Below are 21,841 nucleotides of genomic sequence, written 5' to 3' on the forward strand. Positions count from 1 at the left end.
TCCTATTCTGAAAATGTTCTAAATACAAGAATAAAATGTATTAAAAAGACAGGAATGTCAAGTGCTGCTATTGACTCATTCATATTTTCTCCCAATTTTATTTTGACCAAGCACAATGGTAAGATTACTTCAATGGTTTGAAACAGATTTGTGGATACATGAAGCATCTAATGGAAAATCTAGAGATGGGGTGGATACCGTAACTTGTAAAGTAAAAATATCTATTAATAACAATTGTACATTGTCTGTTATATATATATTTTGCTTGTATGTTTAACTGTCACTCAAATGTACTTAACTTCATTGGACAAGGTATAAGGCTTGCCAATTTCCAAACTCTGGCAATCCAAAATCCCTGGTAGCCAATCTAGAACTGCTATTGTTTATAGGATAATATGATTTTGTTATTTTAAACATAGCTTTGTTCTAATAGGCTTCCTCCATCTCCAAATACACGTTCATCTTTAATGCTTTAAAAATGCACTTCTCGGTAGGAACAAAGGAAATTTAACCACTATCTATTATGGTGAGAACCTATTTCTGACAACACAAGACCTAGAGGAAGCACTGAACTTCTGTGCCAAGCCTGTGGGAAGGGGCATTGGGGTCACAGGAGGGGGAAGGAGAAGCCTCTGTCTTCTAAGACTCCAGGTTATTTCAGAATATACAAGTTACATTTTTTATTTAATTAAATATTTTGCATAATATTGTTCGAAGAAATGTAAACTTTGCAAAAAATAATTCGAATTGATTCAAAGATGCAGAATTCACCAGATTATTTTATAGATACCAGTGTGACTTAATTCTTCCTAGATTTTGTGAACAATTTTTATTAATAGAAATCAAACTTACTGTCCAAAGTGACAATATATCAAAGAAATACATATCCAAACTTGCTGCCATTATAGTTTTTAACATTTTTATTGCATATTTACAATCTGTGGAACATTATAAGGATTTACAGTAGAAGCCAAATTTCCCAGCCCTTAAGATTTTAATAGGAAAAATTGAATAAACCATACATATTTTTGAAAATGAGCATTAGAAACATACATATGATTATAATTTTATAGACTAATACAGGTGACTGCTGTATGTAATAGAATAGCTGGGAGAGGTAAAACAGAGTGGATAAGAAAGTCATCAGAGTGTGAAAGAACTACAGCTGGGTGATACTGAATAAAGAGACAATATTGAAAATATTATTTTTAAAGGCTAAAATGTCCTGTAAAAGCATACCTATCCCTTATGCAAAACTGTGAGGTAGAATTCTTTCCACTCCGTTTTCTGCTTTTCTGCCCACCATGTGAGGGACTTCCCTGCCCAGGTGGCTCTTTCACATTGCTGTCCCTGGAACTTACTAGCAACACATGTTTTCCACTACCCCCTCAACCACATCACAAAATAGCCCTTTCTGTTCAATGATCAGTCTTACTTTACCTACTGAAAACGGGTGGTGAAAGTTAGTAACATAAACAAACCAGTGCTGTTTCTTCTAGTTAACCTAATTCAAGGAGTGAAATATTGCTAAAGTTTCAGGCATAGGAAGCCCTTGAGGAGCTGTTTGGGGCAGACATGTCTTTGCTTTCCTCAAATAACACCAATTGTCATCCTCCACCATGAACAATGCCATTGTTATCCCAAACTCGCTTCTTCTAATATTCCAATGTGGATCATAAAAATAGTTTACACCGTTATGCACATCAAAATATAAAATAGAGGGCATAACAAAGCTGCACTGGAAAAAGGTATGGCAGTTTCTTTTAAAACTACCCTGTGACCCAGCAATTGTAATCCAAGGAATTTACTGCAAAGAAATGAAAACCTATGTTCACATAGACTTATATAAGAATGAACATTGCAGCTTTATTTATAACAGCCAATCCTGGAAACAGCCCAGGTATCTATCAATTGGAAATTAGATAAGCAAACTATAATATTGTCATACAGTGGAATACTACTCAGCAATAAAAAACAAACAGAAATTAAAACTAGTGAAGCCTGTAGAAAAACATACCTGTTGTGTGAATCTATTTATATAGTTTTAGGGTGGTGATGTTTCATATTTCCATTAGCAATATATGTGTTTGCCAAGCCTCAGTGAACACATAAGTCCTATGCACTTCATTGTATGCTAATATGAAGTAAAAAAATCAAGCCAACAATAAACTCTAGTTAATTATATGCAATTTAAAATGCATCCAAAATAATATGAACTGATGAATATGTGACAAAGCAAGTACAGGTAATGCTAATTAGCATCTAGTGAGTATACTATCAAATTATTTTAACTTTTTTATGTATTTAAAAATTTTCATTAGCAAAATTTTGGGTAAAAATATAGGGTGCAATGTTTACCAAATAATGTTGCTGAGAATTTCATTATTGATCTTATGACAGTATAATCATCAAATTCTAAGTGTCCATTGAGAAATAAATTTAACTCAAAGGCTTCTGAAAGAATATTCATAAGTGTGATGTGAGCAATCAGTTCTCAAACCTACTCTGGTTTATAATTGTCAAAATGATATTTTGAACCTCTCACACCTTTACAAATATAATATATATATATAGGTGATATATTCTGAGCAAATTTTTGGCCATAAAGATAACATAGAGTTAAGATGAGAAAACATTCCTAAGAGAAAAAAATCAAACATAGATTTTTTTAATTTACCCTAACTTCCAGACTGAAAAAGAATCTGATACTGTAATAGAAAAGATTCGAGGCTTGGTGACAGTGAATGGACCACTGTGATCTAAGTGGAAAGGCATTCAATCATCTCTCATTTCTCCCCAAAGACAGACACAGTTGGACACCCTAAAGACATGGTATTCAGCTTGGAAAGACTTCTAAAGTGCCTCCTGAAGATTCACTGGGAGCTGGCTTCAGTTCAATAGCCCTTTTGTCAGAGTTTTCTACATGCCTAAGTTAAAATCCCTAATACCACTTCTCCTGATAACTAGCAGTTGGTAACTATTTTCAGTTAAGAATTCCTATAAAATTACACATAGGAATTATATATATAGCCTCATAAAGTTCTCTAATAAAAATAATCTTTAGTCACAGTTCTGTCTTTTGATCTCTAAGTTCTTCATGTTCTAGTACAGGCTCTGCTTTTTCCTGAAGTACAGGACTAGTGTTTATTCTCAAGCTTTCATGTTTGCTTGGAAATTCTGCAGTGATATTGGGTCATATTAAGTGTCGTACCCATGAACCTCTTTCAGTCTTAAAGACTCCCCTGAATTTATGTCAGCTCAGAGTGTCCTTAGTTCTATGTCCCTATTACAGGATCAGTCATCACTGCCTGCATTTACCTAGAGACTGCTCCTCTCTAACCGTAACAGCACTAATTGTGGTCTTGTCATGCTTTGTTCTTTTTACCTCAGTATTAGGATACTTCATAAATAACAGATTTATGCTCTTGTTTCTACTGGTTGGTGCTCACTCACTAATACCCACTCCTAGTATGACTTCCTTTTACTTGTGTCTATTAATGGGGTTACGTCACACCCTATCAATCTCAAAAGAGATGATACTCATCACTTGTTTTCCATCTTGCTGGTCCATTATCTTCCCATAAAAACAGCTAATTAATCAGATTTCAAAGTCTTGTTATTTACTGATAAGCTTACCAATTATATCTTTTGTATCTTCAGTGTGTAATTCTGAATATATATTCTGATATACCAGTAAACTGGAGGTAAGGGTGAAGGTGGTGGCGCTAAGGTGCGGTGCATGTAAGCAATGTGCCATTTCCTCACCATCCCGTACTTGTCATGTGGGACAACAGAAAGAATAAATACTCTATTTTCTATCTGAAAAAATAGTTATAGCAATGATACCTTCCATTCTGTTTCTTGATATTTTGGTTTCAACACTTCTTTATATCATATTTTATTCTTGAAATTGGTATTTCACTATTTTACAGCCCCAGATAAATTCAGATTTCTTTTTAACTAAGATCATAGTAAACGGCAAAGCCAGATTTTTGAAGCCAAGTATTTAAGCTCCAAACACCTTCCATTATATTCATTCTAGTTCTTGTTTTGTATGTTCTTCTCTCTGTAAGTCTTGCCATTATTTATGCTTCCTAGCTAAACCTAGACTTTTCAGTAGCATGTAGGAAAGTCAAATAATGTCAAATATTAAGTTTTGACTTCATTTTACCTCATCAGGGTTTTGGTTGCTGTATATACCAGCAGAGTGTATTTTCTACTCCCAACAAAAGCTTCTCATTTTTAGGATTGAAAGTTAACAGTAAGTCTACTAATTAGGTTAACTGTTAAGCTATGTTCAGCCATGTTTTTAATGCTAGAGAATTTTTCCTTTGGGGGCTTAAGCAAAGACAGCCTAATGATACAGATCTCACTACTGATGATTATATACTTACTGGTGTTTGTTTCTGCCTGTACCATTCCCTATACGCTGAAGATGTAAAGGACATTAGCAGTCACAGTATGTTTGGTTTTTAGTAGCAACAGTAATTTACTATGGCCTTGTGTACTTTGGGTAGGATGTGAGAAAGGGAGGAGTATATAATAATGCCCAATCTCTATTGGCAAGTACCTTACAATGTAATAGAGAATTCTAAATTGTTTCTTCGAATGTAGACCACATAGTGAGATAGATTCAGCTAACTTCATAATCACATTGGTAATAATGTGTTTAGATCAGAGAATATAGTTTACTCATCACTATCAGTAAGGTAACTTAACTGTCATGCTCATGCTACGGAGTATGATACTAATAATAATACCACTCCATATGTCAACTAATAAGATAATGAAATAACAAACACGTTAAGACTAGTTAACACTGGGAGCAGTAGCCAATGTAAATTTCTATAAAGTAAGAAGTATCCAATATTCTACATAGCAGTGAAGCCTAGACCTGCCATCAGTATCCCAGCTGGCAGGCTGAACAGTTTCATCACCAGTGAGTCACTCTAAAAAGTCACCAACCGTGAGGACTGGGAACAAAGCCAATTTGACCTAAAATGAAGTTATCATTTTTGCATCATAACTCTGCTGAGTTAGGTATGTGTGAAGAACAGATGCCAAAAGTGCCATTACACAGGAGCCTTACACAGGAGCAAACAAGAAGACAAAAGAAAAATAACAAATTCCTCTAACCAAAAAAACAAACAACTACCACCACTGAAAAACAAACAAAAAACAAAATAAAACTAGCCCTGCCAACACTTCAATAATTCCCTGAGATGGGCTAAAGGAATGTGGGAGGTTGTAACATAAGCCAATTAGAAATGAGTGGTTCTTTCAAAGTTTTATTTGCAGGCCAATGTTAATTTATGACATAGAAACAGCTTGTGATTTCAAACACACTGCAGTCACTTCTTTCACATGTTCACTTTACGTGAACTCCCTATGGAAAAAAGTCACATTAGGGCATTACTAGATTTTCATTCATAACTCTGTGTATGTACCAATACACATATGAAAGTAGCAGCAAATGTACAGATGAAGAGCAACAATATTCATTATGTTAAAATCCTATTTGGCCTCACGTGAAACACTCAATTTACAAATAATATTTATCGATCCTACCTTATTTTACTCTTTTTGTAGACAGGATAGCTTAAGGTCTATAAAAATTAACTCGTTTGGCAATTATAACTCCATGAGTTGATGGTAGAATTGTAACAAACCAGTTCCTTTCTAGCAAAGTCTTAATAAAAATATTCTAACTACTCTGAAATTCAGTAGAAGAAACAGATATTGAGTATTGATATTTAGTTACTGAGTATAACTAAATATCTAGAGTAGTAAGTGTCTAAGTATCTAAAATACCAAATGACTTCCTTGTGAATAGCTTCACTTGTAAGTCAGTTCTAACTTCAAAAAATAAGTATGTTTAAAACATACTTCAGACTGCAATATAACAGGGATTATTACTAATAACTATAATACAGCATTCATATTTAGGAGGACTCGGCATCTGTTATGCATGAGCAAGAACTGGGAATAGGAAAAGACAAGACTCCTTCCCTCAAAAGAGCTTAGTGGGTACAGACATAAACTGTAGAATGTGACTAGCACCATCGTGAAGACTGAAATGAATAGTCACAAAAGTTCATATTCATAGCAGTAAAGCCCCAAAGAAGTGAGAGGATTATTAAGTATAGAAAGAACTTCCTGAATGTTCTCAGAAGCAGCAGCCACATAAGACAAGAGGGAGCAGTTGAACTTTGCCCTAGATTTCCTGGCACATTTGACTAGAAAAAAGACTGCACCATTAACTTTAACTGTTTCCGGAGGGAAAGGTCATAAATATGGTAAATCTTTAATCCAGGTTGAAATGTCAAGTAGGCAATTAAAAAGAAGGACAAGTCTAGATTTCTGGGCCAGATATGTAATCCAGAACATTGGTATAAAATAACAACCATAAGGATGAGATACCTAGAGAAGAGCCAAAAGCATTCTGAGGACAGGATCTGAGAGAGCATATGTTCAGCAGGCACATCTTAAGTAAGCGTTATGCGACTGCACTCACAGTTATTTCAGAGGATAGCATCTTCAAGGAAGGAGACACTGTCTAGGAATAATGGTATAAATGTTGCAGAGAGAGAAGGGTAAGGGATTCAGACAGAGAAAAAAAACCATTTGGTTTGGTAACTGGGAGCCCATTGTTGACTTTCAAAAGAACAGTTTCATTAGAGTGCTGTGTAAAACCAGACTGTGAGGTGCTACGTAGTGAGTGGTGAAGATGTAGGGGCACTGGATGTGGATTCTCCAAGAAGTCTATCAGTGAAGAAGGCTGGAAAAACTAACAGGTTAATAGGGAGGTGTTTTTTTGCATTGAAGGTTACTTCAACATGTTTGTAGACCACAAAAGGAACCAGTATACAACTCATTTATACTTTTGTAATGACTACAAGCCTAAATAATAATTTTTAATCTTTTAAAAAGCATTTTCTGAAATAAAAATACACAAAATTTAAATAATATTTGCATTTTACCATTTAAACTTAATACAAACTTAAAAGCACTAGCATTTCATGATAAATTTTATTTCTAAAGGAGTCATACAGTTCTGTTATTGGACTACTTCAGAATTTATTTTGCTTTTAGACTATGAGAAACTAAATTTATTAACAATTGCTATTTTAGTTCCAGAAAGATTACTTTGATATAAAGGATTACACTGAAGTAATTATGTATGCCTTCTTCATCAGCCCTCCTCCCCTAAAGACAAAGTATCTTCAGGGTAGTTAATAATTTTGAGAATATTTTTTAAGTTGAAGAGAAAAATTAGAAATAGTATTCCATTATTAATAAGTTCTTAGAGATCTAAATTGTTCTTCACAATAATTTTTCATAAAACATGCTTATTTATTATATATACATGCTTACATATGAATTTCCTGTCTAAAATACATGCAACCACCATGAAAAAACAAATACTAAACCATCCTCACAGTCCTAAGAATGCCCTTTTAAATAAGGCACTCATGTTTGGAAATAGGATGTAACTACTAAATTAAATAAGATGTTTAAAGAAGTCTTTTATTAAGCACAAACAACTTTTAATACATTATCAATACAAATAAGAAAAGGTCTTTTAATGACTATGATATATCAAAGATCTGAAAGGTTTTCTCCATATTGACACAATAAAAATAATCAATTCTGAAGAATTACAAAGTAAAATTTTGAGGACACCACTGTCTACTAATAAGAGTTTAACTACTGTCTAAATTTACTAAATCACCTGTGGAGGAAGGGCAACTTTTTTTTTTTTTTTAAAGATAACTCCTACTCTTATTAGCACCATTGAAAGCTTATTATCAGTTGTTCATCTACAAACTGACAGGTCAGATAAAGCTTTAAAGCAAGTTTTCAGTGCAATGTTTATAGTTCCTTCTTTTAAGATACTTGGAGTTTATAGCCTCGAAGCATGTTAAATAATTATGCCTTAGTAGTAGCAAGGTGTTAACGTGTAGAGAGGAATGTCATGAAAAGAAATGAGGCTTATTCTGGCTGTGAAATGCATCTTAATGTGTTGTGGCTAATGCTATATATTATGTTGATAACATGCGGGATTACAAACTGCAAATCTGTAGGTAGCTGGTGTCTATTAGCTCTCTGTGGTCACCATTTCAGGATGTCTCAGCTGCTGCCTTTTGAGACTAACTAGTTTCATCCTGTCTCTGATGTGTTCTGCAGTAGAAGCCATGTCACTTGGACTCCCAAAATATTGTTCGGTTCTAAAAATCAAAACACACAGAAAAACCTCAGATTAATACAAATGTATTAACTGCAGTGAATACAAATAGAAGCAAAAATTTACCATAAAAAAAATCTACATGAGATAGCCTATGTATCAGTTCATTAGTATTCATACTGTTTTTCTTTGAGCAGGAAATTCAGCAGGAAAAAATACCATTTTTTTAAATCGCATAAAATACATATATTAGTGGTATAAAAGTTATATCATGTGTACTTATGATAATAGCAACAAACTGAACAATGAAACATGGTAGATATGTGGGTCCTGAAGCATATACAAACCCCAAATTTGTACATGTACTTAAGTGCTACTGGCTGGGGACACCACTTTTCTATACAGCTGGCAAGCAAAATAAATATTCTTCTTAATGTTATGACATTGTTTGGTACATTAACAGATAAAATCATTAATTTATTCTAATCACAAATACTGTATTCAGATTCACAGAGTATTTTTAAAGCTGGAAGATTTTATATATATATATATACACACACACACATATATATACACATATATATATTTTATTGCACTTTAGGTTCTGGGCTACATGTGAAGAACATGCAGGATTGTTGCATAGGTACATACATGGCAATGTGGTTTACTGCCTCCATCTCCATCACCTATATCTGGCATTATCAACCCATGTTATCCCTCCCCAACCTCCCTACCCCCATTGTCCCTTCCCTATTCCCCACCAACAGACCTCAGTGTTTGATGCTCCCCTCCCTGTGTCCCCTTCCTCACTCATAGGACCCTGCCTATGAGTGAGAACATGCACTGTTTGATTTTTCTATTCTTGTGTCAGTTTGCTGAGAATGATGGTTTCCAGATTCATCCATGTCCCTACAAAGGACATGAACTCATCGTTTTTTATGGCTGCATAGTATTCCATGATGTATATATGCCACAATTTCCCTGTCCAGTCTATCATCGATGAGCATTTGGGTTGGTTCCAGGTCTTTGCTATTGTAAATAGTGCCTCAATGAACATACACGTGCATGTGTCTTTATAACAGAATGATTTATAATCCTTTGATACATACCCAGTAATGGGATTGCTGGGTCAAATAGAATTTCTATTTCTAGGTCCTTGAGGAAGCGCCACACTGCCTTCCACAATGGTTGAACTAAATTATACTCCCACCAGCAGTATAAAAGTGTTGCTATTTCTCCACACCCTCTCCAGCATCTGTTGTCTCCAGATATTTTAATCATTGCCATTCTAAATGGCATGAGATGGTATGTCAATGTGGTTTTGATTTGCATTTTTCTAATGACCAGTGATGATGAGCATTTTTTCATATGTTTGTTAGCCTTATATATATCTTCTTTTGAAAAAGAGTTTGTTCATATCCTTCACCCACTTTTGAATGTTTTTTTTTTTTTTTGTAAATCTGTTTTAGTTCTTTGTAGATTCTGGATATTAGCCATTTGTCGGATGGGTAGCTTACAAAAATTTTCTCCCATTCTGTTGGCTGCCGGTTTACTCTAATGATTGTTTCTTTTGCTGTACAGAAGCTCTGGAGTTTAATTAGGTCCCATTTGTCTATGTTGATTTTTGTTGCCAATGCTTTTGGTGTTTTAGTGATGAAGTCCTTGCCTATACCTATGCCCTGAATGGTTTTGCCTAGGTTTTCTTCTAGGGATTTTATGGTATTAGGTCTTAGGTTTATGTCTTTAATATATCTGGAGTTAATTTTAGTGTAAGGTGTTAGGAAGGGGTCCAGTTTCTGCTTTCTGCACATGGCTAGCCAGTTTTCCCGACCATTTATTAAACAGGAATGCTTTCCCCATTGCTTGTTTTTGTCAGGTTTGTCAAAAAGCAGATGTTTGTACATGTGTGGCGTTGCCTCTGTGGCCTCTGTTCTGTTCCATTGGTCTATACCTCTGTTTTGGTATTAGTACAATGCTGTTTTGATTACTGTAGCCTTGTAGTATAGTTTGAAGTCAGGTAGTGTGATGCCTTCAGCTTTGTTCTTTTTGGTTAAAATTGACTTGGCTATGGGGGCTCTCTTTGGTTCCATATGAAGTTGAAGGTGGGTTTTTCCAGTTCTGTGAAGAGGGTCATAGGTAGCTTGATTGGGATAGCGATGAATCTGTAAATTACTTTGGGCAGTATGGCCATTTTCACAATATTGATTCTTCCTAACCATGAGCATGGAATGTTTTTCTGTTTGTGTCCGCTCTTAATTCCTCAAGCAATGGTTTGTAGTTCTCCTTGAAGAGGTTCTTTACATCCTGCTGTATTCCTAGGTACTTTATTCTCTCTGTAGCAATTGTGAATGGCAGTTTGTTCTTGATTTGGCTTTCTTTAGGTCTGTTATTGGTGTATAGGAATGCTTGTGATTTCTGCACATTGATTTTGTATCCTGAGACTCTGCTGAAGTTGCTAAGTTTCCGGAGATTTTGGGCTGAGATGATAGGGTCTTCTTAACATATAATCATATTGTCTGCAAATAGAGACAATTTGACTTCCTCCTTTCCTAACTGAATACCATTTATTTCATTTTCTTGCCTGATTGCTCTGGCTAGAACTTCCAATACTATATTGAATTGGAGTGGTGAGAGACGGCATCCTTGTCTAGTGCCAGATTTCAGAGGGAATGCTTCCAGTTTTTGCCCATTACTATGATATTGGCTGTTGGTTTGTTGTAAATAGCTTTTATTATTTTGAGATACGTTCTATTGATACCTAGTTTATTGAGAATTTTTAGCATAAATGGCTGTTGAATTCTGCTGAAGGCCTTCTCTGCCTCTATTGAAATAATCATGTAGTTTTTGTCTTTGGTTCTGTTTATGTGGTGGATTACAATTATAGACTTGCATTTGTTGAACCAGCCTTGCATCCCCAGGATGAAACCTGACTGATCATGATGGATAAGCTTTTCGATGTGCTGTTGCAATCAGTTTGCCAGTATTTTATTGAAGATTTCTGCATTTGTGTTCATCATGGATATTGGCCTGAAGTTTTCTTTTCTTGTTGAGTCTCTGCCAGGTTTTGGTATTAGGATGATGTTGGTCTCATAAAATGATCTGGGAAGGATTCCCTCTTTTTAGAATGTTTGGAATAGTTTCAGAAGGGAGTGGTACCAGCTCCTCTTTATATGTCCAGTAGAATTTGGCTGTGAACCCATCTGGACCTGGGCTGTTTTTGCTTGGTAGGTTATTAATTGCAGCCTCAACTTCAGCCATTGTTATTGGTCTATTCAGGGTTTTGACTTCTTCCTGGTTTAGGCTTGCAAGGGTGCAAGTGTCCAGGAATTTATACATTTCTTTCAGGTTTACTGGTTTATGTGCATAGAGTTGTCTGTAGTGACCTCTGATGGTAGTTTGTATTTCTGTGGAAACAGCAGTAATATCCCTTTATCATTTTTCATTGCATCTATTTGCTGCTTCTTTTCTTTTTTTTAATCTGACTGTGTTCTAGCTATTTTGTTGATCTTTTCAAAAAACCATCTCCTGGATTTATTGATTCCTTTGAAGGGTTTTTTGTGTCTCTATCTCCTTCAGTTCTGCTCTAATCTTAATTATTTCTTGTCTTCTGCTAGCTTTTGAGTTTTTTGATCTTGCTCCTCTAGCTCTTTTAATTTTGATGATAGAGTGTCAGTTTTAGATCTTTTCTTACTTCTCATGTGGGCATTTATTGCTATAAATTTCCCTCGAGACACTGCTTTAAATGTGTACCAGAGATTCTAGTACATTGTGTCTTTGTATGTTGGTTTTGAGAAAGATCTTTACTTCTGCCTTCATCATTTATCCAGTCAACATTCAAGAGCCAGTTGTTCAGTTTCCATGAAGTTGTGTGGTTCTGAGTTAGATTCTGAATCCTGAGTTCAAATTTAATTACACTGTGGTCTAAGAGACTGTTTATTATTGTTTCCATTCTCTTGAATTTGCTGAGGAGTGATTTACTGCCAATTATGTGGTCAATTTAGAGTAGGTGTGATGTGGTGCTGAGAAGAATGTATATCTGTGGATTGGGGGTGGAGAGTTCTGTAAATATCTGTTAGGTTTGCTTGGTCCAGATGTGTGTTCAAGTCCTGGATATCATTGTTAATTTTGTCTCGTTGATCTGTCTAATATTGACAGTGGAGTGTTAAAGTCTCCCACAATTATTGTGTGGGACTCTAAGTCTCTTTGTTGGTCATTAAGAACTTGCTTTATAGGCCAGGCCTGGTGGCTCACACCTGTAATCCCAGCACTTTGTGAGGCTGGATCAGGAGATGGAGACCATCATGGCCAACATGGTGAAACCCCATCTCTACTAAAAATACAAAAATTAGCTGGGCATGGTGGCATGTGCCTGCAGTCCCAGCTACTCGGGAAGCTGAGGTAGGAGAACTGCTTGAACCCAGGAAGTGGAGGTTGCAGTGAGCTGAGAGCACGCCACTGCACTCCAGCCTGAAGCCTGGCGACAGAGGAAGACTGTCTTACATAAAGCAAGTTCCTTTTTTTGTTTTGTTTTGTTTTTTAAAAATCTGGGTGCTCCTATATTGGGTGCATATATATTTAGGATTGTTAGCTCTTCTTGTTGCATTGATCCTTTTACCATTATGTAATGTCCTTCTTTGTCTCTTTTGATCATTGTTGGTTTAAAGTTTATTTTATCAGAGACTTAGGATTGCAACTCCTACTTTTTTTTACTTTCCAATTGCTTGGTAAACTTCTTCCATCCCTTTATTTTGAACCTATGTGTATCCTTGCATGTGAGATGGGTTTCCTGGAAACAGAACACTGATGGGTTTTGACTTTTTATCCAATTTGCCAGCCTGTGTCTTTTGATTGGGGCATTTAGCTCATTTATATTTAAGGTTAATACTGTTATGTGTGAATTTGATCCTGCCATTTTGATGCTAGCTGGTTGTTTTGCCTGTTAGTTGATGCAGTTTCTCCATTGTGTCAATGCTCATTACCATTTGGTACGTTTTTGGAGTGGCTGGTACTAGTTGTTCCTTTCTATGTTTAGTGCTTCTTTCAGGAGCTCTTGTAAGGCAGGTCTTGTGGTGATGAAATCTCTGAGCAATTGCTTGTTCATAAAGGATTTTATTTCTCCTTCACTTATGAAGTTTAGTTTGGCTGGATATGACATTCTAGGCTGAAAGTTCTTTTATTTAAGGATGTTGAATATTGGCCCCCATTCTATTCTGGCTTGCAGGGTTTCTGCTGAGAGATCTGCTGTGAGTCTGATGGGCTTCCTTTTGTGGGTAACCCAACTTTTCTCTCTGGCTGCCCTTGGCATTTTTCTTCATTTCAACCCTGGTGAATCTGACAATTATGTGCCTTGGGGTTGCTCTTCTTGAGGAATATCTTTGTGGTGGTCTCTGTATTTCCTGGACTTGAATATTGGTATGCCTTCCTAGGTTGGGGAAGTTCTCCTGGATAGTATCCTGAAGAGTGTTTTCCAGCTTGGATTCATTCTGTCACATTCAGGTACACCTATAAAAGGTAGATAGTTCTTTTCACATAATCCTGTATTTCTTGGAGTCTTTGTTCATTTCTTTTTACTCTTTTTTCTCTGAGCTTGCCTTCTCATTTTATTTCATTGAGTTGATCTTCAATCTCTGATATCCTTTCTTCTGCTTGGTTGATTCGACTACTGAAACTTGTGTATGCTTCGTGAAGTTCTTGTGTTGTGTTTTTTAGCTCCATCAATTCACTTATATTTTTCCTCTAAGCTGTTTATTCTCGTTAGCATTTCATCAAACCTTTTTTCAAGGTTCTTAGTTTCTTTGCATTGGGATAGAATATGTTCTTTTAGCTCTGACAAGTTTATTAGTCTCCACTTTCTGAAGCCTGTGTCAATTCATCACACTCATTCTCCATCCAGTCTTGTTCCCTTGCTGGTGAGGAGTTGTCATCCCTTGGAGGAGGAGAGGCATTCTGGTTTTGTGTGTTTTCATCCTTTTTGCACTGGTTTCTTCCCATCTTTGTGGATTTATCTACCTGTGGTCTTTGTAGTTGGTGACTTTTGGATGGAGTCTCTGTGTGGATGTCCTTTTTGTTGATGGTGAAGTTATTTCTTTCTGTTAATTAGTTTTCCTTCTAACAGGCTCCTCTGCTGTAGGACTGCTGAGGTCCACTCCAGGCCCTGCTTGCCTGGGGATCACCTGCAGCAGCTGAAGAGCAGTAAGGGTTGCTGCCCGCTTCTTCGGTTATCTTTGTCCTAGAAGGATACCCGCCAGATGTCAACCTGAGATCTCCTTTATGAGGTGTCTCTTTGGATATACGGGGTTGGGGAGCTGCTTGAGGAGACAGTCTATCCCTTATAGGAGCTCAAGTGTGGAGCTGTGAGCTCTGTTGTTACGTTCAGAGCTGCTGGGCAGGTACATTTAAGTCTGTTGCAGCGGAACTCATAACCCCCTTTTTTTCCCTGGTGCTCTGCTCTGGGAAGGTGTGGCTTTATTTATAAGTTACTGACGTGCTGCTGCCTTTTTCAGAGATGCCCTGCCCAGCAAGGAGGTAGTCTAGTCACAGTCTGCCAGCAGAGGGGTTGCTGAGCTGCCATGGGCTCTGCCCAGCTCCTGTGTGAACTTTAGAAATTCCAGGTTAATCTCTATTTTTTAGGTCAGAAATGTAGAGCCTAGGAAGTTAAATGAAGTAAGCAAGGTCACACAGGGAAAAACCAGAATTTGACACTAGGTCTTTGCGCAGTGAATCCAGAGAGATAATCAATCTCTTTTATTTTACCAGGCGATGGTGTAAAAGACAAATCTGTATAGCCTGCCAAACAAACTTTACATGACACAGATTACCAACATATTAGCAATTATGGAGAACATTATACACAACTTTGCATAATATTTAATTTGGGAAAATTAAATATTAATTTAGCAAAATGTATATCTCTAAAAGAGATATACATAAATTTTAATATGAATATAAAATGAAATAAAACGGCAATTCCAAAATATTAAAGGTGGGTATTTGTGAACTTAGAATATACAGTACTATCATTCTTTTATCTTGAAAAGATGAGGAAATGACCCATGGGCTGTTTGTGAAACACAGACGAGAAGCTGAAGCAAGCATACCAGGGAGAGGTGATCCTAGACTGACATGGGTAGAAGAGAAGACTCTGTGACAACTGGCTGTGAAATGTTGGAATCAGGGAGGGTAAGGGATCCCGAAATGGAACTATAAGAAGCATGCCTATAATTTTGTTACTAGTTGAATTTTGGCTCCTTTATTGGAGATGTATAATATGACTTTAGGTGACTGTAGGCTACTTCTGATTGTACAAGTATAGGCATGGCTTGAGATTACATAAATATAGACTATGAATAATATTCTTTCAAGGGAATAAAATGCCATCTTTTCAATATCAATCCCAAATAATCACTGCAAGATCATGGCACAGTATTAGCAGTGCTTATTATGAGTCAGATCTGTTTTAAGTACTGTCTATTTATTTAGCTCAGGTAATTCCCCCACCCACATAACCTTAGGAGGTACGAGTGTTACATTGCTGTTTTTAGATGAGGGAGTTGAGGCACAAAGAGGTTAAGTGGCTTGCCCAAGGTGTTACAGTGAGTAACTGGTGGAGCTGAGAGCACTGGCTCCAGAGTCCACAGATGCACTCATCACACTATTCCACAATGTTAAGGATACTTATATTTTTATTTAATGGTTTGGTTACTCTATTATTTGAATTAAATATCCTCTGGATTATCTCTAAATTATTTTCACTAAGAATCAGGTCTAAATCACCAAGGATAAAGCTCCTCCTGATTTTTTTCCTGGTCCATTTATTTTGCATCAGATTATTTCATATTTTTTTAATTGACTATTATTTGAAATGGAAAGATATAAGAAACCATCTTTCCATTTCAAATAATAATCAATTAAAAAAATATGAAGGACCCCATCCCTTCACACATGAAGAAGTTAGAATGCTATATAGCTCAGTGCAAAGAGAATGGGTTTGGAGCCAGACAGACCTGAGATTGTATCCTTACTCTATCACTTAGAAGCTGTGAAATTCTGAGAGCCTTACTTAATCTCTCTGGGCCTCAGTTTCTTCATTTGTAAATCAGGAATAATCATACTGGTCTGGTCCTCTTTGGTCAAAACTAATGAAGGTGAAGTCTTTCACTGGTACTTGGCATATAATATGAACTCATTAAACATTAGTCCCTTGTCCCCTCTTCCTTTTCCTGAATGAAGCCCCAAATCACACTACTCCCTACCATTATAGCCAAGGCTAGAACCCAGTGTTTTAATCAAGTCAATGATCATTCTACAACAAGCTTTCAAGAAGCAACACATCTGATGTCAGCAAGTACCATCACTGTGGCTAAGAGCTGTGTGGATTTCTTTTCATTTTTAAACTAATTTATTGTAGGAGTTAAAAATGTGGACCAAACCTAATTTACTTAGCTTTTTAAAGAACAGATTTCCTCTTTTAATGATTTCACTTTAAGACCACACCAATAAAAAATAAAATTATAAGAACATGCTCCATACCCATCAGGATAAACTACAGGAACAGTTAATCTATCCAAAAGTGATTTCCCAACTGCTTCAATTTCATCAAATTGCTCCTCATCATTAATAGCTTCAGGCTCTTCTGGACAGTCCTGCAAAATCTGCAACAAATAAAAGAGCAATATCAATCAAGAGATACAGAAAGATCTGCAGTTTCAGAGAATCTGAAGGAAAAAAAAGGACACAGAAATGGAATCAAGCTCACATAAAGGCATTTTTTTGTTTTTAACATCTTCAAGTACGCAATATAAGATCGATCTATTATTGCTAAATGCTCAAGAAATCAAAACAACAAAATGAAATAACATAATTCCTACTAACAATATGGTGATTTCCAAGAAAGAAAATACTAGACTACTATTTTAAAAATAAGTTCACTTTATGTTTATTTAGAAGCCTGGAAGGTGAAGGAGGTACAGACTCTGTTCTCAAAGAACATAAAGACATTACAAGTGAAAAAATATTATAAATAAAAAACAACAGAGTACAAACATGTAACTGATGTGACAACTTAGCTAGATGATAATATTTAACAACTGATCTGCTGGCTTCAGTTAACTGATGTAAATGATTAGGTTATAATTCAAATATGAGAATCTCTGTATTCCTTGATGAGATACTGTTCTTTATTTTCCATTATCATTTAAATTAAACTACAAGAAAGAATTGCTAAATTTGAGAGAGAAGAAAAAGAAGTATTCATTACACAACTTTTTTTCATTATACTTTATGTCATCCAATCATGTTTACTTTAGCATTACTCATGAACAATTTTGTATTTTAAAACTCAAGATTTAGATATTTTTCTAATCATTATACAATTTGCTGACAGTTGTGGTTATTTATATTTATGCTTAATTTATTTTATTTATGCTTGATTTACTTATCTTTGCACAACCTAAGTGAACCACATTTAAATCAAATTTATTATAACCAAAGTCTAGGTAACAGAAAAAAAGGAAACAAATTTCTATTAAAAAACCCTCTCAACTATTCGTTCTTATATGACTCATAAAAAGGTAGTTAAAAGTAGTATTCTAGGAGACGGATCCAAGATGGCTGATTAGGAGCAGCTCAGGATTGGAGCTCCCAGAGAGAGTGGAGGGTGAGTAGATGCCGCATTTACAGATGGATTTTTATTGCCCACATACCAGGCAGGCAGAGGAGCCCCACAGGTCACCAGCATGGCTGGTGTCTGCTCAAAATACACGGGTTGAGGCGCCATTTTAGCTCCCGGGAGACAGAGTCGTCCATTCCACTAATAAAAAAGGGGACTGAAACAGGGAGCCAGGCCAGGAGATTCCTGGGCAAAAAAGCACCACAAATCTCAGCATGGTGTGTGGGTCACTGCATGGGAAATCACACAGATCCTGGCACCTTTTCAACAGGCAACTGGAACAGCTGGGAGTCACTCACTCAACTGAAAGAAAAAAAGGGGTCTGAGGCAGGGAGCCAGGTGATCAGGCTCAGCCGGTCCCACCCCAACAAAAAAACAGCAATCTGAAACGCTCTGAATTGAGTTTCACAGCAAGCACAGCTGAACATGGGATGGTCCAGCTCTGTGGGGAAGGGGTGTTTGCCATTACCGAGGCCATCCACCACTACTGAGGTAGTCCACCATTGCTGGGGCAGCCCACCATTGCCGAGGCAGCCCGCCATTACAGAGAGAGTCCACCTTTACAGAGGTGGGCCGCCACTGCTGAGGTAGTTCTAACTATACCCATATAAACAAGACTGCAGGGAGGTTCACATGGCAGCTGGGTGGAGCCCACAGCAGCTCAGCAAAGCCTCTGCAGGCAGACTGGGACTAGGCTGCTTCCTCGCTGGGCAGGGCAGCCTTCAAAAAAGGCAGCAGTATGACAGAAACTTATAAATACAGCCCTAACTCCCTGAAACAGAGCACCTGGGGAACAAAAAAAGGCATTTATGAGTTCTGCTGTAGCAGACTTAAACGTACCTCCCAGCAGCTCTGAATGAACAACAAAGCTCACAACTCAGCACTTGAGCTCCTATAAAGGACAGTCTGTCTCCTCAAGCAGCTCCCTGACCCCTGTATATCCAAACAGTCACCTCATAAAGGAGAGCTCAGACTGACATCTGGCAGGTATCCTGGGACAAAGCAGGAAAAGCAGCTGGCAGCAATGCTCGCTGTTGTGCAGCTGCTGCAGGTGATCCCCAGGCAAGCAGGGCCTGGAGTGGACCTCAGCAGTCCTACAGCAGAGGGACCTGTTAGAAGGAAAACTAAAAAACAGAAAGAAATAACTTCCTCATCAACAAACTGGATGTCCACTCTGAAACCCAATCTGAAAGTCAACAACTACAAAGACGACAGGTGGATAAATCCACAAAGATGGGAAGAAACCAGCAAAAAAGGGATGAAAACACCCAAAACCAGAACGCCTCTCCTCCTCCAAGGGATCACAACTCCTCACCAGCAAGGGAACAAGGCTGGATGGAGAATGAGTATGATGAATTGACAGAAACAGGCCTCAGAAAGTGGGTAGTAAGAAACTTCTCTGAGCTAAAAGAACATGTTCCAATGCAATGCAAAGAAACTAAGAACCTTGAAAAAACATATGACAAAATGCTAACAAGAATAAACAGCTTAGAGAGGACTATAAGTGAATTGATGGAGCTGAAAAACAGTACACGAGCACTTCATGAAGCATATACAAGTTTCAACAGCCGAATTGACCAAGCAGAAGAAAGGATATCAGAGGTCAAAGATCAACTCAAAGAAATAAAACAAGAAGGCAAGATTAGAGGAAAAAAGCGTAAAAAGGAATAAATAAAGTCTCCAAGAAATATGGGACTGTGTGAAAAGACCTAATCTACGTTTGAAAGGTGTACCTGAATGTGACAGAGAGAATAAATCCAAGCTGGAAAATACTCTTCAGGATATTATCCAGGAAAACTTCCTCAACCTTGCAAGGCAGGCCAATATTCAAGTCCAAGAAATACAGAGAACACCACAAAGATATTCCGCACGAAGAGCAACCCCAAGGCACATAATCATCAGATTCACCAGGGTTGAAATGAAGGTGAAAATACTAAGGGCAGCCAGAGAGAAAGGTCAGGTTACCCACAAAGTGTAGCCCATCAGACTCACAGCAGATCTCTCAGCAGAAACCCTACAAGCCAGAAGAGAGTGGGGGCCAATATTCAACATCCTTAAAGAAAAGAATTTGCAACCCAGAATTTCATAACCACCCAAACTAAGCTTCATTAAGTGAAGGAGAAATAAAATCCTTTATGAACAAGCAAATACTCAGAGATTTCGTCACTACCAGGCCTGCTTTACAAGGGCTCCTGAAAGCACTAAAAATAGAAAGGAACAACCAGTACCAGCCACTCCAAAAACATACCAAATAGTAAAGAGCACTGACATAATGAAGAAACTGCATCAATTAACGAGCAAAACAGCCAACTAGCATCAAAATGGCAGGATCAAATTTACACATAACAATATTAACCCCAAATGTAAATGGGCCAAACACCCCAATCAAAAGACATAGACTGACAAATTGGATAAAAAATCAAAACCCATCAGTGTGCTGTTTCCAGGAAAACCATCTCACATGCAGGGATACACAAAGGTTCAAAATAAAGGGATGGAAGAAGATTTACCAAGCAAATGGTGAGCAAAAAAAAAGCATGAGTTGCAATTCTCATCTCTGATAAAATACACTTTAAACCAACAATAATCAAAAGAGTCAAAGAAGGACATTACATAATGGTAAAAGGATCCATGCTACAAGAAGAGCTAACGATCCTAAATATATATGACCCAATACAGAAGCACCCAGATACATAAAGCAAGTTCTTAATGACTTACAAAGAGACTTAGACTCCCACACAATAATAGTGGGAGACTTAAACACCCCATTGTCAATATTAGACAGATCAATGAGACAGAAAATTAACAAGGATATCCAGGACTTGAACTCATACCTGAACCAAGCAAACCTAATAGACATTTACAGAACTCTCCACCACAAATCCACAGAATATACATTCTTCTCAGCACCACATCATACCTACTCTAAAATTGACCACATAATTGGAAGTAAATCACTCCTCAGCAAATGCAAAATAATGGAAATCATAACAAACATTCACTCAGACCACAATGCAATCAAGTTAGAACTCAGAATTCAGAAAATAACTCAGAACCACACAGCTTCATGGAAACTGAACAACTGGCTCTTGAATGTTGACTGGATAAACAATGAAATGAAGGCAGAAATAAAGATGTTCTTCGAAACCAACGAGAATGAAGACACAACATACCAGAATCTCTGGGACACATTTAAAGCAGTGTCTAGCGGAAAAATATACAGCCATAAATGCCCATATGAGAAGCAAGGAAAGATCTAAAATTGACACACTATAGTCAAAATTGAAAGAGCTAGAGGAGCAAGATCAAAAAAACTCAAAACCTAGCAGAAGACAAGAAATGACTAAGATCAGAGCAGAACTGAAGGAGATAGAGACACAAAAAACCCTTCAAAAAAATCAATAAATCTAGGAGCTGGTCTTCTGAAAACATCAACAAAATAGACTGCTAGCCAGATTACTAAAAAAGAAAAGAGAGAATAATCAAATAGATGCAATAAAAAACGATAAAGGGGAGATCACCACAGATTCCACAGAAATAAAAACCATCATCAGAGATAATTACAGAAAACTCTATGCACATAAACTAGTAAACCTGGAAGAAATGGATAAATTCCTGGACACTTGGATCCTCCCAAGCCTAAACCAGGAAGAAGTCGAAACCCTCAACAGACCAATAACAAGGGCTGAAGTTAAGGCAGCAATTAAGAGCCTACCACACAAAAAAAGCCCAGGTCCAGATGGGTTCACAGCCAAATTCTATCAGACATACAAAGAGGAGCTGGTACCATTCCTTCTGAAACGATTCCAAACAATCCAAAAAGAGGGAATCCGTCCCATTTTATGAGACCAACATCATCGCCACCAACAGAGACTCAGCAAGAAAAGAAAACTTCAGGTCAATATCCATGATGAACATAGATGCAAAAATCTTCAATAAAATACTGGCAAACTGATTGCAAGAGCACATCAAAAGCTTATCCACCACGA

General features: G+C 37.0%; 1 protein-coding gene across 10 annotated transcripts in view; it reads right to left on the reverse strand.

Moving 5' to 3' along the window:
- Positions 1-905: 905 nt before the first annotated feature.
- SESTD1 (SEC14 and spectrin domain containing 1) overlaps positions 906-21,841 on the reverse strand; it is a 158,352-nt gene continuing 137,416 nt past the window's right edge. For 8 of the 10 annotated variants that reach the window (XM_078327327.1, XM_035304431.3, XM_078327328.1 and 5 more), the window contains 2 exons: positions 16,715-16,836; positions 906-8,228 (listed from right to left, as the gene is read on the reverse strand). In XM_078327327.1, the coding sequence (XP_078183453.1) occupies positions 8,099-8,228; positions 16,715-16,836 (252 nt within the window). In that variant the 3' untranslated portion in view covers positions 906-8,098. The remainder of the gene's footprint in view (positions 8,229-16,714; positions 16,837-21,841) is intronic. The other 2 variants (XR_013518855.1, XR_013518856.1) reach the window with 1 other exon arrangement.

This window comes from Callithrix jacchus, chromosome 6 (assembly GCF_049354715.1).
Source record: "Callithrix jacchus isolate 240 chromosome 6, calJac240_pri, whole genome shotgun sequence".
Lineage (NCBI taxonomy): Eukaryota > Metazoa > Chordata > Mammalia > Primates > Cebidae > Callithrix > Callithrix jacchus.